The sequence below is a fragment of the Triturus cristatus genome, chromosome 3_2 (assembly GCF_964204655.1).
Source record: "Triturus cristatus chromosome 3_2, aTriCri1.1, whole genome shotgun sequence".
In the NCBI taxonomy this organism is placed as follows: domain Eukaryota; kingdom Metazoa; phylum Chordata; class Amphibia; order Caudata; family Salamandridae; genus Triturus; species Triturus cristatus.
In genome coordinates this window covers 1,066,821,302-1,066,838,302 of record NC_140584.1, presented here as the reverse complement: position 1 = coordinate 1,066,838,302, position 17,001 = coordinate 1,066,821,302, and the positions used below count along the sequence as shown (strand labels likewise).

Here is a 17,001-nt window from a genome sequence, read left to right as displayed (position 1 = left end):
AGTGCCTGATTGGGGCTTCCAACCCTCTCAACTAACAACCTAATTTTGGAGAACTTTAGCAAAAAACTAACATTAGGAAAGAGTACTTTGTGCTGCCAGAGAGAAACTCTACTCCAGAGGACCCAATATACATTCCTTGCCGGCTGTTAAAAACACTGCCCCTGGAAGGCAAGGGCTTGGCCTATTGGTGCAGAAAGGCATGGATGTTGCCAGTAAGCGGTCACTTAACAGTGATTAGCCATATGCAAAAGGAATCGAAATATCCTGACAAAACAAACGGCAGCCTTAACTACTCTTCCTTTCACTTGGAGACGCCAAACGAGGCTGGCAAGAGCGGCAACAATTCATCCCTAAGGCTATCCAAGACTTTCTGGCTCCAACCCCAGCAGGAGGGAGAACCAGTTTTGCTTTTGACAGTGGGAGGCTCACTCATTTCCATAGGAGAGTGGCTAGGGGAAAACTAGAGGTTGTTCACATGAAGAATGGCGGAAGTCATTTTGTTTTAGGGTCACTACAAAAAAGTCGTATTGAGTGGAAGGAATTCTCAAATCACTGGCTAGAGTACAGGATAAGGCTGGGAACTGACCATCACCTCCGCAAAATATTCCAGGGTGCTGGGAAGACAATATCTGACTGCTGGAAAAAGGAGACCCAAGGACTTCAGAGCTCAGCTGGCACCCAGGGGCTGGAACTGCTCTCCAAGGGTCAAGTGGTTGACCTCCTGTTTGCCTGCTGAGAAACACAAAAAGCAGAAGGAACTCTGACACCAAGTAGAGCCCAGGTTACTACTGGGGACTGCTCCCTGCAGAGGCCATGGTAGGAGAGAGACCTTGTCTCTAGAAGCCAACCTCTTAAGGACCTGCGGCCTGCAAGAGTGATCAGAAGAAAAATTGCAAGCAGTTGGGTAAAAGTGAGAGTTGGTTATTTTTTCCTCCTCTGGGAGGACCAGGACAAGATGCTTAGGCTTCCCCAGGGAGGATACACTCTCAGCGAGCAAGAAAAAAGGTTTAACCTGCTCAGAGCTGTCTGCCTCCCTGATATCTGATTTCCATTGGACATCACAGTAACCTGGACTTGTAGAGCCCTGTCCAGCTACAGCTTACAAACTTACCCCGCCGGTGTATTTTGAAAACCAAAAAAATGTATATCTCCAAAGGTAAAACTCTGGCCAAGGGCAAGGCAGCTAATATATCGCAGTGGCTACTAAATCCAACTTTGTCCCACTTGGAGCTTTTGGCGCCAAAACCAATGGATTCATGGGAGCTTGATAATGACATCATATTTTGAAGGACTCTTGCTGGCTTCAGATTTGGACCTTGTCCTGCTGGAAGACTTTGAGCTCCATGACTTAGACCTAGCCTGAACACAAAAGCTTTTTTTCAGTCGACTTGTTTAGCTTATCAGTCCTCTGCTCAATCAAAGGTCTGCCTGAAACTCTGCTTAGGTCCGGGCCGAGTGCGAGCTGATCATTGACATTGGTGCTCCAATTGGTTTCTAGGCTCTTTAGTTTTAAAAATTCCTATCTCTGATTCCCCATATCTAATTGTGAATATTTGGGTGACTTTTTGCTTATACAATTTTTCTCTATTTCACTGAGTTGGTTTAAGAACTGTTAGACTTGCTATCCTTGACGTGGTTTCCCCTGACTTTTTGCCTCAACCTCTTGTATTTTTAATGCTGTGATGTATTTCGTTCTTGCTGGTTTAGATGCTCTCTGCACTTTTCCACTGCTGATCCGTGTAAAAGTGCAAGTGCTCCCTGTATAAATTGTTATTGCAATTGGTTATTCATGATTGGCAGATTTGATTCACTGTTAAGTCCTTAGTAAAGTGCAATGTATGTGCCCAGGGTCTGAAGATCAAATGCTACCAATGGGCCTGCAGCACTGATTGTGCCACCCAAATAAGTAGCCCTGCAAATATAATTCAGACCTGCCACTGCAGTGTCTGCACGCTGTATTGAACTGCCATGTCCACCTGGCAAGTGCACCAACTTGCTAGGTCCTACCCCTTTTTTCTTACATGTAAGACACCCGTCAGGTAGGCCCAAGGTACCGCCATGGGCAGGGTGCAGTGTAAGAGAAAGATGAACAAGTTACTTACCTTCGGTAACGCTTTTTCTGGTGGATACAGTATCTGCCTGTGGATTCCTCACCTTTTGAATATCCCCTGCGCCAGCATTCTGCAGAAATATTTTTCCTAGCTCTCCACGCCGACGAGGTCGTCACAATGCCACGGCTCTGCTCGCGACTCCACATGACCTCACCGGAGCCATAAGAGAGCCTCGTCGGCGTGATGACGTCAGTTCCACCCATGTTTTCCATGCCCCCGAGGTGAACAAGTGGACCTACAACAGATTCAAAGTATACACAGTACACAATATTCATACAAACACACACTGTGTAAAATTAAGAAGGAAAGCCAAAGAACCAAACCATTTACTATAAACCACACAAAGGCAGAGACAATGCAAAACAAACATGTTAAACAATGCCACTTTTAAGGATGAACATCGGGGAGGAGGGTGGCTCGGTGAGGAATCCACAGGCAGATACTGTATCCACCAGAAAAAGCGTTACCGAAGGTAAGTAACTTGTTCTTCTGATGGATATATCTGCCTGTAGATTCCTCACCTTTTGAAAAGAATCCCACAGCAGTACAACTCCCGGAGGAGGGTGTCCACCCTTCTATACCGAAAAATCCTGCAGGACAGAGCGTGCAAAGTGGCCCTCCCTCCTCACTTAGGAATCCAAGCAATAATGCTTTTCGAAAGTGTGGAGGGAGGCCCAAGTTGCAGCCTTACAAATGTCCACTACAGGAACACCTCTGGCCAAAGCAGAAGTGGATGACTTGGCTCTGGTGGAATAAGCTCAAATACCTTCAGGCAGTTCCTTACCAGCCAGAGCTTAGCAGATCTTGATGCACAAGATGATCCATCTGGAAAGAGTGCGCTTGTGCACAGCCTTGCCCTTCATGCGTCCAACGTAGCCCACAAAGAGCTGATCGTCCAATTGCAAGCGTTTAGTCCTATCAAAATAAAAGTTAACTGCTCTTTTAGGATCCAGGCGGTGAAATCTCTCCTCCTCCTTGGAAGGGTGAGGGGGAGGATAGAATACAGGAAGAATAATGGTCTGCCCTAGATGGAATGGAGTAACCACCTTAGGCAGAAAAGTAGCCCTGGTCCTGAGGACCATCCTTTCAGCATGAATGGTCGAAAATAGGGGTTTTGAACTGAGAACCTGAAGCTCACTTACCCTCCTGGCTGAGGTAATAGCCACAAGAAAGACCGGTTTAAAAGACAGGAGTCTCAAAGGACAACTATGTAAAGGTTCAAACGGAGAACCAATCAAGAAAGTTAAAACAAGATTTAAATCCCAGTGAGGCATAACAAAGGGAGAAGGCGGAAACCTATTGGTAAGGCCTTTAATAAATCTCAAAACAATGGGAGATTTAAACAAAGACGGCTGATCCGGCAAACAAAGAAATGCCGATAAAGCCGACAAATGGCCCTTAACAGGGGCCACAGCACAACCCTGCTGGGCCAAGAACAGCGAAAACTGAAGAATATCTGACAAGTGAGCCTTTAAAGGATCAATGGACCTCTCTCCACATTATTTGACAAATCTAGACCCCTTGGAGGAGTAAATCGACTTAGTGGAGTGTCGCCTGGACGATAAAATAACATCCACCACATCCGGTGGGAGAAAGAAGGAACTCAGGTTGCCCCGTTCAATCTCCAGGCATGAAGGTGCAGGCTCTGGAGGTGTGGGTGTAGAACCTACCCCTGCGACTGCGAGAGAAGGTCTGCCCTGAAAGGGAGACGGAGCGGAGGGTGTGATGAGAGGCAAAGTAGATCTGTGTACCACACCCTTCTTGGCCAATCCGGAGCGATCAATATAACTTGGGCTCGGTCTTGGTGAATCTTCGTCAGAACCCGAGGAATCAAGGGTATGGGAGGAAACACGTAAAGGAGTTGCGAACTCCAATCCAATTGAAACGCATCCCCCAGCGCCCCCTGCATCGGATACTGGAGACTGCAGAACAACAGGCAGTGCGCGTTCTTGTGAGTGGCAAACAGGTCCAACCGAAGAGACCCCAACATCTTGAAGTTGTGACAGACCACTTCTGGGTGAAGCTGCCACTCGTGATCGGCCGAGTAATGCCGACTGAGACTGTCCGCATGAACATTCAGCACACTGGCTAGATGATTTGCAAACACACAAATCTGATGGCCCTGAGCCCAGGACCAGAGTCGCAGAGCCTCTCGACAGAGACGCTACGACCCTACACCTCCCTGTTTGTTGATGTACCACATCGCTGTAGTGTTGGTTGTCAGGACCTGAACCGACTGACCGCGAAGGGAAGGAAGGAAAGCTTTTAGTGCCAAACGTATCGCCCGCAATTCCAGAAGGTTGATGTGATGCAACCTTTTCTCTTGAGACCAAAGACCTTTGACCTCCAGATCCCCCCGATAAGCACCCCACCCTAGAGTAGCGGCATCCGTGATCACTGTGGCCACCGGTAGAGGAAGCTGAAATGGCTTTCTTTGGGACAAGTTGCTTTCAATGCTCCACCAAGACAGTTACGCTGCAGTGTCTTTGGAGATCCTGACCGTCTCCCTAAGATCCCCATTGTGTTGAAACCACTGCCTGCGGAGTCACCACTGGAGCGCCCTCATGTGCCAGCGTGCATGGTTGACAAACAGAATGCAGGAGGCGAACAGACAGAGCAGGCGAAGGACCTTCAAGACTGGAACAATCGCTCCATTTTGAAACAAAGGGATCATTTCCTGAATGTCGAGAATCCTTTGAGGAGGCGGAGAAGCTCGACACACTGTAGTATTCAGTACCGCACCAATGAACAGGTTGTGCTGAGATGGCACCAGGTGAGATTTGGGCACATTTATTGAAAAACCCAAGTTGAACAACAGCTGAACTGTTACTCGCAGATGATGAAGCACCATCTCCGGTGACTCCGCTTTGAGCAGCTAGTCATCCAGATAAGGGAAAACTGGAATCCCCGACCTCCTGAGATGAGCTGCCACCATTGCCATCACCTTTGTGAAGACTCGAGGTGCAGTAGTAAGACCAAACGGGAGGACCGCAAACTGGTAGTGCTGCGACCCTACCGTGAAACGGAGATACTTCCTGTGCAAATTCAGGATGGGGAAGTGAAAAAACACATTCTGCAAATCGATCGACACCATCCAGTCCTCTTGCTGCAGCGCCTGAAGAACCTGAGCAAGGGTCAGCATCTTGAATTTCTCCTGTTTGAGGTAAAAATTGAAGACCCTGAGGTCCAGGATCGGATGTAACCTGCCATCCTTTTTGGGGATCAGGAAATACCAGGAGTAGCATCCCTGACCCCTTTCCTGCTCCGGGACCACCTCTATCGCACCTTTTTGCAATAAGGCAAGGACCTCCTTCTGGAGAAGAAATAAATGATCTTCCGAACAGAATCCTTGGCAAGGAGGGTTAGGAGGAGGGAATTCCCGAAAGGGAAGGGCATACCCATTCTCTACAAGATTCAAAACCCAAAGGTCCGAAGTGACCGGTTTCCAATCCTGTAGAAAGTGGGACAGCCGAGCCCCCACAGGACCCACATGCTCCAGGATGGGAGATCTAGGGCTGCTTTCCTGCATTACCAGGGGGAGTAGGGGAGGTGGAGGAGGAGGAGGAGAATTGACAGGTTGACCCTTGTGGGCGACCCGTGTTATTACCTCTGTAAGATTTGTAAAGAGGGTTTTGTTGCTGTTGTTGCTGAGGCTGTCACAGACTACGAAAGGAAGACCTTCCAAATCCTCAATGCTTTCTATAACCAAACCCTCTTGATTGAGTTTGCAAACCTAAGGACTTTGCCGTGGCCTTGCTGTCCTTGAATCTCTGAAGCGCAGAATCAGACTTCTCTCCGAACAGTTTTGATCCATCAAACGGAAGGTTTAAGAGGGTATCCTGCACATCTGGAGAAAAACCAGAGGATCTGAGACAAGCCTGTCTCCTGGTAACGATGGAGGTGCTCATAACCCTGACCACCGAATCAGCTGTGTCAAGACCAGACTGTATAACCTGACGAGCTGCAGCCTGTGCATCCGTCAGAACCTCCATAAAATTACCACGTTCCTCGTCAGGCAGCATGGGTGCTAATTGTTTAGCTAAATCCACCAGGGCGTGTATATATCTCCCCAGCAAACAGGTAGCATTGGTTGACTTTAACACCATGCTAGAAGAAGAAAAGACTTTCTTGGCCGAATGCTCCAATTTTTTAGAGTCCCTGATGGCAGGAGCTTGAGGAAATGCGCCTGTAGATTGTTTCGAACAGGACGCTTGTACCACTAAGCTTTCAGGGGATGGATGAGATGAAAGGAAGGCAGGGTCTCCTGGAGCAGACCTGAATCTCCTTGCCACCGATTTCGAAACAGCAGGAGCAGATAGAGGTTTACGCCACACTTCAAGGATACACTCAGTTAAAGCCTCATTAAATGGCAACAGAGACTCAATAATAGAAGATGGAGACTGTAAAACCTCTGTGAGTAAATTTGGTTTGTACTCTGCTCTAGGCAATTGCAAGTCCAAAAGCTCCACAGCCTTTCTAATGACTATATGATAGGGAGCCACCTGTTGAGATGGTGAGGCTCTTGAGGAAGAAAGCTCCGACTAGCCTCTTGAATAACATCAAAATCGTCAACAGACTCCTCGATTTTGCCTTCTTCAATCTCCTCTCTTCGAAACTGTTCTTCCTCCAACAGTCTCTGTGCCTCACTTCTCGAACGCAACTTCAGTTGCCGCATCGGCGGCACCACACGCGGCACCGAAAGCTCCGGAGCCGGCGTCGATGGAGGGTCCAATGCAGGAATCGGCACCGTACAAAGTCGAGAGGAAGGACTACCAGATGGCGCCAGAGACTGAGTATACGGCATCGAAAACCTTGGTGCCGGAAACTGCCAAGACGGGGTCGTCGGCATAAAAGGCACGAAGGGTGCCTGGGCTCATTGTTGAGGCATGCCAAATTGAAGGCAAGCGGACCCACAGGACCCGAAGGTGCTCCGGAGGCTGCTTTGGCAAACACGCTATACATAGCATTAAAAAAATGCGTGGGATCGGAACCCGGTCCAGGAAATGGAGGATACAGAGCCGAGTCAAGATCCACATGAGGAACATCCGGCGCCAGAACAGCCGAATCCACAGGCGGAGCCACAGGCACAGTTTCATTCACAGGAGAAGGTTTGTCCTGAGCCGGTAAGCCTTCCGAAGCCAGAGAGCCCCTCGGCGTCAACGACCGCGCCAGAGTACCTTTAGGTGAAGGAGAATGAACCGGAGTCGCCTGAGGAGATGGCGAAGGCGATGGAGACACAAAGTCCTTTTGTCGATGTCGAGGCGCCGGAGAAGGTGACCTCGAAGCCTTTCCCTTCGACGAACGATGCCGAGAGCCATGCCTTCTCTTCTTTTTGTGCTTCCTCGACTTCGAAGCATGCGAGGTTGAAGACTTCGATTTGGACCTCTTCCGCCCCTCTTCTACTTCCTTGCTTTTGCCATAAAGAGCTTGGCCTCACGCTCTTTCAAGGCCTTCGGGTTCATCTTGTGACAGCATGAACAGCCCTCCATGTCGTGGTCCGATGACAAACACCACAATCAGTCCTCATGGGGGCCAGTGATGGACATATGACCCCCACACTCTCTGCAGGGCTTGAATTCTGACTTTCTTGTAATCGCCATCGTGCAGCCACAGTTATAACTTGGAGAAATTACAAAGTAACTAGAAAATAGTATGGAGAGTCCCAGAAAACCGTTACGCCCGATGGCGCGGATAAAAGGGAACTGACGTCATCACGCCGACGAGGCTCTCTTATGGCTCTGGTGACGTCATGCGGAGTTGCGAGCGGGGCCGTGGGATTTTGTTGATCTTGTCGGTGTGGAGAGCTAGGAAAAACGTTTCTGTGGAATGCTGGCTTAGGGAGGAATTCACAGCCAGATGTATCCATCAGAAGGAACATTTACTGGGGTGTGTGACATGTCCTGATAGTGAAAGGCTGTGTATTTCAGTTTTTCACCATTAAAAGGCTGTCTATCCCATAGGCTAACATGGGAGTTACTTTGTAACATTTTACAAATATAACTTCCAATTTGGACATGATAAAGAAATGGAGTTGCTTTTTTTTAAGTGAGAGGTGGGTTGGCCTGCAGTTGCTGCTTCTGTCTGTGGTGGAGGAAAAAGTACTGACTCTTTTTATCCTGCTTGTGAAGGACTGTCCGAGGGCTTGTGTGTGCTGGCCTCCTGTTTTTGGAAACTCAGGGACCTCAAACTTTCTGCGTGCTCATCCCCAGCCAGGTTAAAGAGTCTAAAATTTTGGAAGAAAGCGTTTCTGGTGCTTCCCTTGCAAGAAGTGTTGTTTTCCTAAAATTACCACATGAAATTTGGAAAGAAAGTGTTTCTGGTGCTTCCCATGCAGTGAAGTGTTTTCCTAAAATTACCACATGCATTTGTTTTGCCAAGTGTTATGGTGTTTTCCTAATTCACCTTGTGCATTTAGCTACAAAGTGATTTGTGACCGGTACAACTTGCTAGTATTTTACTTTATTGCACTACATGAGATATCAGGACCATTGCCTAGTGGGAAAGTGATTATTGAGGTATTTGATTATGGTCTAGTGTCTTTTTATGTATAATACAAAGGATATTTTCATATAACCTTGTGGTGAGTCTCTTTTTTGAATCACTGGTGTGTGTGTGTTGTGCAAACACTTTACACATTGCCCCTGGGATAAGCCTGACTGCTTTGCTAAGCTACCAAGGGGGTGAGCAGGGGTTATCTTGGATGTGTAACTCCCTTACCCTGACTAGAGTGGTGGGTTCTGCCTGGCTTAGGTGCATATCCTAGCCAACCAGATACTCCATTTCTAACAAGAACTTTGTGTTATTTTCTTGACTTTAAAATTGTTGGTACTGCTTGAACTTAATACAAATTGTTCTGGGTAATTGAGTCCTGCTTGTGCCACATCTACCAGGGGTTGAGCAGAGTTTCACTGAGAACGGTAAGCCCTAACCAGGCTTGGTTTATTAAGTTTCCCAAATTAATAACGTACTTTCTACTAGTTTGGTTTAAGGGTCTAGAGTTTCTATCCCCATTAGAGCAAGTATTAACTACCAGACTCCTCCCCAGGTACCACAGGACATGCAAGAGAGTAACTATTAAATATTGCTAGTAGCTGTGGAAAAGAACAACCTGTATTGTCCATGTTGTGAGCACATTAAACAGTCCTTGCTTAGGAATCAGTGGATTTGTCAAGTTTCTTAGCATGAGGGGATCATCTGGATAAGAGACAGATGTTGTAGTATGATCCTTGAGGAATTAAAAGACAATTCCTCAGGAGGCTCAGTAAATAACTGAGCAGAACAAAAGCCTTGTTCCACAGTGGGGTGTAGATTTCAAAAACAGCGGCAGATGAGCTGCACCAGTGAAGTTCTTGTTCCCCTTTTCATTCCTCTGTCTCTCTTTTCCTTGTGCCTGTTGAGGTGGACAGAAGATGAAGGATATTCCGAAGAGGGTCCTGACACAGACTCGGTTACAATAGCTTTTAAAGCCACTGCCTCTCTTTCTTCCTATCAGTCAAGGGGTTGCATGTTTTGGGCCACCAAATAATAATAGCAATGGTCCGGGCAATGGTTCTGGCTAACACCAAATATTTATTCTCCGATTGAATATATTTGTCCGAGCCCTGTCAAACTTTACGAGTGATTGAGCTTTATTAGCGTTATTGACCTAAAATACTCTATTGCTGTTTTTTGGTGTTGCAAAGCAAACTTCTCTGCAGTACCATAATAGCCTTATCAGATCTGGATAGGTCATCTGTTATCATGGCACATTAACTCTTGCATCAGGATGCCTTCAAGTATATGCACCCGCCCGGAACAGTGGAGGTGGTGGTCATACGTGTACCATAACATGAGTGTTAGCCTATGAGAAGAAAATGACTCCACAGTGCGTGCGCATTCTTCACCCAGGGGCATGGTAGACAAACCTTTTTTTGTTTCCTTAAGCCTGTCAGAATTTAAAGTGGCAGTACCTTTGGAGAAGCTTTTTCCAGTTATGTCTAATATGGAAACATTCTGTCCCAGCTGAGTAGGATGGACACCAGCATGAAAGAGTAAACAGGGAAAAGACACAACGCTTCCCAAAGTTTGTAGGAGAAAACAGCAATAACGTTAACTTAAGGTAACATGTGTAATGTATTTTGGTGCAGCACATGAGTTGCTTAGTTGCTAACAACCCTATAAAAGAGTTCATAAATAAGTATGAACTGTTTACAAGTAAACCACTGCAAAACCTTATACAAAAATGGCCGGGTTGGATGGGTATGAAGGAAATGGCGCTCAAGCGTGTGCACTAAGGGTATCACTTTTCGATAGTAAGTTTAGGTGCTGCCAGGTCAGGGATACCAACCCAAAGGATCCCTGCGATAAAGTGGGAGAACCCACTTAAGGAAATAGAAAACAAAGTCCTGCGCACACAATCAGGGTAACGCTATTGTAAGCATATAAAGCGAACTGAACAATATTCAGAGACTCAGGTTTCTTGAAAGGAAAACATCAACAACAATGGCATTTTTCAGAGTGATGTTCTTTATATATAACAAAGTCTGACCAATACTGCAAAACCTTACCCAGATTCTTGGTCCATGTACCCTAGAAGATTTCTCGACTCAAGTGCTCTGATGAAAATAGTGTTGACAGTTGCTCTTCTTCCCATCTGCCTAAAAGTCTCGGCATAGGTTTTAATGCACTCACTCTTGCCACATCCTGCAGGTCCTATCAAAGCAACCTTTAGAAAAAAAGGAATATGAAATGCATTATAGTCATGTAAATGAGAACCTATCTTAACTGTAGGTCTGCAAATCTGTAAGACAGAGCCATTCCTGGACCCTCAGGAAGCTAAGAATGTACTCTGGTTTTCACAATGCTTTCTACACCAGTCATGGAATTACCTTGAAGACTAAGAAGAAACCTCAAGATGATTACTAAATGTCAAAATGCCCAAAATAACTTGGCCAAAAGCCTTTTGTAGCACTAACAGCCACTTGAAATGTTGTCTAGAAATGTTATCTACAGCGTGATAGATCGTATGCTCAACATTTAGTTCCTGAGTAGGAAGGTCACTCCTACTTTTATTCCCCTTTACATAAGTATTATTACAATATGGACCTACTTCCAAATGTTGCTAATCAAATAGTATATAATAAAAAATAAAGGTTTAAACGTCAGATGGGAACAGATTGACATTGAGACTTTACTACCTGCCAAAAGGATTGGGAATCTTTCAGCACACTAGCAGCTCCCAGCTCCTCCCAGGCCTTCTCCCGTATTTCTGTCTTTTTGAAATGGCTTCTTTTGGATTTTCTGGCCATCGCTTCTCCCAATCTGTCCTGTGGGCGTTTATTAAGAGCACACTATAGGAGTTTGTGAGCTTAAGGCAGGTGCTATTAAACCACCTTGGGCTAATATGGGGTTTTCCAGCTTTTTTGGAATTTTTTACTGAATGTAAGAGTCTTGCAATTCGAAAGGGCAATTGATGCAGTTTTGGGCACTCCAGTTTATTTGATCACAATCCCGCTGTTCTAATCCAGCATACCCTCAATGCATATAAAAGATCTTTTTTTATCAACACGTGAAAGGGTACACCAAGGGGATAGCTGAGAAGAGAGGGGAGTCGTATCCCCGGTCTGACCTCCACGCCCAGCATTTTACCTACAGTTTATTGCAGATGAGAGACAGAAGTTTACTTTTAACTACTCACAAGGTTCCGACTCCAAACTATACACTTCCTGGTAGCCTTTCTACCAAAGGTACCTGGTTTTCATCCCTTCGCCTTGTCATTGTGAAGTCCCAGACGAACAAAGCACTCTACACTTTACTTTATTCTGCACATTTTATTCCCACAAAACAAGGCATCCTGCGCTTCTACTTTGTGCTCTGGATCTTAGATCCTACACAGCAGCTTTTTCTTATTTGCAGTGTCTGGGAAATGAAACTGTCATTATTGCTGTCTTGAACAACATCTTAAATTCCCTGAGATTACGATCTATGTATTGAAATGTTATTGTATTTTGCTTATACTACTTAATGGATGTCTGTGATTTTATAATGTATCTCGATTGTGCCTTTTTCTTAACCTTTGAATCACGCTCCAATTATTGAGTATGTCTTTTTATGATGTGACTTTTATGGGTCGGTAGAGCCGAATAAAGAATTTTGACTGACTGATGTTTCAGTGCTATTTCGAGGGAGACTGAAAAAGATTCATGCACCCCACAAAGCATATCATTGGACTTTTTAGGTTGAGCATTCGAGACCTCTTGTAGATACTTTAGTATATACTCATATATTAGTGTATACTTATATGTGTATGTACTTTGTGGGCTCTGGAGATCAGCCCTTAGACTTGTCTGCTTCTGCTTAGGGACTTTTGTTTCTGTTCAACTGCCTCGATTCAACTGTCTTAATAGAAAAGGACCAGAAGGGGTCAGTAAAATACCATAATTGCTTTCTACTGAGAGACTTTCTTTTTTTAATTTTTATGGCAACTACCTCTATTTAACTTTCTTTATAGAAAACAACCAGCAGAGGTCAGTAAAATACCAGAATCACTTTAGCATTCTCTAGATTCTAGTCCATAGGAATTGTCTTCCACGGGCACCCGTAGACAATAATATTTTTTTCAAATCTTGTATTTTCAGTGATATGTCCACCGAAGGCCCTGATTTTATATTAAAAACTGAGCTTTGGACTATACCATTTCCAGCTGAAAGGCAATATTTATCTCCATGTGTTCCCATACCTGGCGTGTAATGCAGTTTGGTGCTTACCCTCCCTCCATGTTAAAGGACAGTAGATGTTTCAGCACCCAGGCAAATGTGCTGCATAGCTTAATACATACAAGGTCCCAAATGTAAGATCGATTGCATTACAAATGCTTGTTTAATACTTGTCTACAATCTCATAAAAATTTACCTCAGATTAATGGAGATATATATCTGGATATTTTGACAGTTTGTCCTAAAAAAATACTTAGATTTATTCAGGACAAAATACTAGTTTCATAGCCCATATTGTTAGAACTGGACGGACCATTATTCAGTGGGAAATTTAAACCTTACCAGAGTAATAGCCTGTCAGACCGTGATCGGGGGGTGATGTGGCAAGCAGGAGCTACTGGGCCTCAACTTCGGAGATTGAGGTCATTTGCCTCTAATGTTGCGGGGTATGTCCTACTATGGCTCTGCAAACTGGGCTTCAGCACTTGACTCTGAATGGTATGGATGGCATGAAGTCACAGGCTTCTCATGGAGGTAGTGTGGGGGTGCTCAACCTCAGCACTCACATACACTCACCCGTATAATAAAGGATGGTCCAACCAAGTACTTCTCTTTCAAAAAGGAAAGTATGTTTACTACACTCTTGGAGTAAATACTACATACAGATATATTCAGGATTTTAAGATAGGTCCTAGTACTAGGGTCTGTTGGGGCCTCTCCACGCCTTGGCTCCTGGTCCCCTTTTGTGACTCAGGTGGATCCCCAGGTTTGGAGGGATGTAGCAAGAATTAGCTCAGGTTTACCCCAACACGCTTAATAGCACACAGTTTATCAGTATTTCTACAGTTCCTGACCCAAAAACTGATACAAAGCTGCTGATCGGGTTGAGTCCTGGCAGCCATCCTGGTTTGTGCTGTCTTTGCTGGTCCTCCACTTCTGGGGCTGAGTGTGAACCAGTCATCCTGGTCAACCTTCCTAGACACATTTCTAGCTGTTCAGTTGGCCAAAGGCTTACACAAAGGGTTCTGGGTCTTAGAGATCCAGGATGTGCACTTTGCAACCTCACTCAACTGTACAGGACCAAAAGGTTACAGCAAAGGTTCAGCAGGATCCTGGCAACAGGTGAAGAGACAGCTGAGGTGTCCATGGCTCAGGTTACACCCTCACTTAGTTGGTAAGGTGACACTGCGTTCTGGAACTTCTTGGTATAGTGGCATCAGTCATGCCACACTAGATTACTTGTCACAGCGGCTCAGGTCACGCCATACTTGATTACCTGGTACAGCATGTCACCACTGACAACTTCAGACACAGCAGCTAGGCTTCACCACATCTTGAAAATTGTGATCAGGAATTGCAACAGAGAGTCTGAAGCCTGCTGTGAGAAATTGGATTGTTGGGTGAGGAGGAGGGGGGTGGGGGGTGGGGGGTAGCCTGCTCAAGCAACAGCCACAATGCCTGTCAGGAGGAACTAATAAAGTCACTTAATTAACCTGTTCGTAACCCTCTGATAGCTTGGCACAAAAGCAGTCAGGCTTACCTTGGAGGCAATGTGTAAAGCAATTAAGAAAAATAGCGTACATTTTTATAAATTATTTGACACCACAATGACAAAAAATCCAGTCAGTAGAACTGAAGGTTTTAAAGTTTAAAGTGAAATCTAGTACCTGAAAGATCAAAGCAACAACTGCAAACATCCAGTCAAGGTGAACTGGGGCCGCGATGAAGTGCAGGTCGGATACAAGAAGTGGATTGGGCCCGGTCTCTGCTTACCTTCGAAGTTAAAAGAAATTTCAAGTAAAAATGCCTTAAAAGGTAATGTTCAGTGAGGAAAGGCAGCTAGCGGTGTCTGAGGTGTAGGTGTCATCGTTGGTTGAGCCGCCGGGTGAAGTTGCAGTGGATAATTCTTCGTTCAGACTTAGTCTCTTTTTCAGAAGTCAAAAATCTCCAGCGGTACAAAGCTGCAGGCTGTAGCCGACAAGGGATTCACAAGGTGAGAAACGCTGAACCGGATTTGCTGCTGTGGAGAACTTAGTGGGAGCTGCTGCTAAGTCAGGCTGACCAGTGATGCACCTTGGGACGATCGACAAGAAGGTAGGTCTCGGTCTTTTCTTGGTTCTCAGAGTCCCAAGTTTTGGATCTGGGCTCTCTGGGCACCTTTAGCACCACTTCTAAGGGTCCTGGGTAATAGAGTGTTGGACTTGGCCCTTTTTCCCTGAAATTTTTCGCTTTTGTGGGAAATCGCATGTTATGTGAATGCAAATATTGAATACTGTTCAAAGATGTACGCAGACTGAGTTTTCCCATTTACACTTAAAGCTTTTAAAATGGATGCCATAGCTGTTTGGTTATGCCGTGTGACTGAGCTGGGTTAACAGTCTAGTGGTTATTTCCCAGCAACCCCAGCTTTTGGAGGGAAGCCTGGCACCCAGGGTGCTCTACCCCTCCCCCTAGGCCAGTTAGAACCAGTTTCCCCAGACGCTTCTAGAAGCTGCTGGCACTGTCTGGTAGGTGGGGTGAGGGGCGTATAAAGGGCGGAGCTGGGCTGCCATGTGCTCAGTCAGAGGGTGGACCTGAGAGAGAGGGGACCTGCTGCCAGGGGTTACCGCCACATGGGCCTGTTTGCTTGGCCCTGAGCCTACCTACCCCCCTCTACTGTCCACAGGCCGAGGGAAAACTATAGCTGGGGTGAGGCTATCCTGGAGGAACCTACGCAGGAGTTTTAGGCGGTAGGGCCTAGTCAGGGACCTATGCCGCTGGAAGTGACAGGGCTTAGGCGCTGCCTTTTAAGTGAGTGAGGGATCCTGAACTGACCCACTGATCTGGCCCGGCGGGAGGAGAACCCAGGGACGACCGGCAGAGACTGATTAAACTGCCTTTAGCCACCAACTCAACTTCCCCCCCATCCAGACACACCAAATCCCCCTATTGTGTGACTGTCTGAGAAGAATTTACAAACGTCAGTCATGTGACCTAGGGGCAGGCTGCAGGCACCAAACAGAAGAGGAAAATGCCAACTTTCTAAAAGTGGCATTTTCAAAATTGTGACTTAAAATCCAACTTTACCTTTAAAGATGATTTTAAAATAAAATTTCTGACACCAAACATGGCTTTCCTATCTGCTCCCAATCCAACGTTAGCACTTATTAAATGTAATAAGGTAACCTGGCACCGGGAAACCCTTTTTGGGTAGGTGTTTCGCCTTACAAAATAAATAAATAAATAAATAAATAACCTAATAGTATCCTGTGGGAGGGGGAGGCCTGATAGTAGTGGAAAAGGTATTTAGGAGTTTTTCGCCACCAGGACATCTGAAACTAAAAAGTACATGCCTACAAAGCACCCTTAACTGGAGGATGTTTAGGGCCTACCTAAGCAGTGACATAGCTGTATTAAACAGGGAGTTTTAGGCTTGGCACAGGGGTGATTTTGTAAAGCCAGATTGGTAGTTTAAAACTGCTAGCAAGCTGCAATGGCAGACATGATACATGCTTTACAGGTCTACTTAAGTGGGTGGCACAATAAGCGCTGCAGGCCCACTAGTAGCATTTAATTTACAGGCCCTGGGATTGGTATACCAGTTTACTAGTAAATTAAAAATGCCAATCGGATGTAAGATAATGTTATCATGTTTTAGGGAGTGAGCACAAACACTTTAGAACTGGTTGGCAGTGGTAAAGAGCACAGAGTTCTAAGGCCAACAACATGTATTTAACAAAAATAGGAGGGGTGGAGGCAAAATGGTTTGGGGGAAGACCACCCTAAGTCTCATAGGTCTAACACCCACCAATACCGGCAAGCATACATCGCTCTCCATAATCTTCCGCTTCTGCAGATGCACTGAACAGGGATCATGCTGCGCCTCACTTCTCGTGGACGCTACCTTCTCTTGCAGGGTCGGTAGGCTCCTTCTCTCTCTTAGGAAGCAGGCTGGAGTCCAGGTGCTCAGGACAGGTGATCAGCTCTTGCAGAAGGGGTAGATTTCCGGTGATGTTACCTCACCTAAGGGAGACTGTCTGGCAGACACCAGGTCTAACTGTACAGTACTGGAGCACTCCCTTCCTTGTTGAAAGACCTACTATCTGCATATTTGGAACCTGTTTAGGGTGGTTTTATTTAAAGTATCCTTTTCAGGCCACTCTCCATAGGCTACTTTTGTGTAGAGGGCGTCAGCTCAAAGAAGAGTAGTTTCCAGT

The 17,001-nt window shown here is 45.8% G+C and overlaps 1 protein-coding gene across 1 annotated transcript in view; it reads right to left on the bottom strand.

The window, feature by feature from the left end:
* Nucleotides 1-17,001, bottom strand: part of LOC146859134 (uncharacterized) — a 2,052,335-nt gene that overhangs the window by 1,423,098 nt on the left and 612,236 nt on the right. Inside the window, exon 52 of the mRNA XM_085649806.1 lies at nt 10,658-10,815. Coding sequence (XP_085505932.1) covers nt 10,658-10,815 — 158 coding nt within the window. The remainder of the gene's footprint in view (nt 1-10,657; nt 10,816-17,001) is intronic.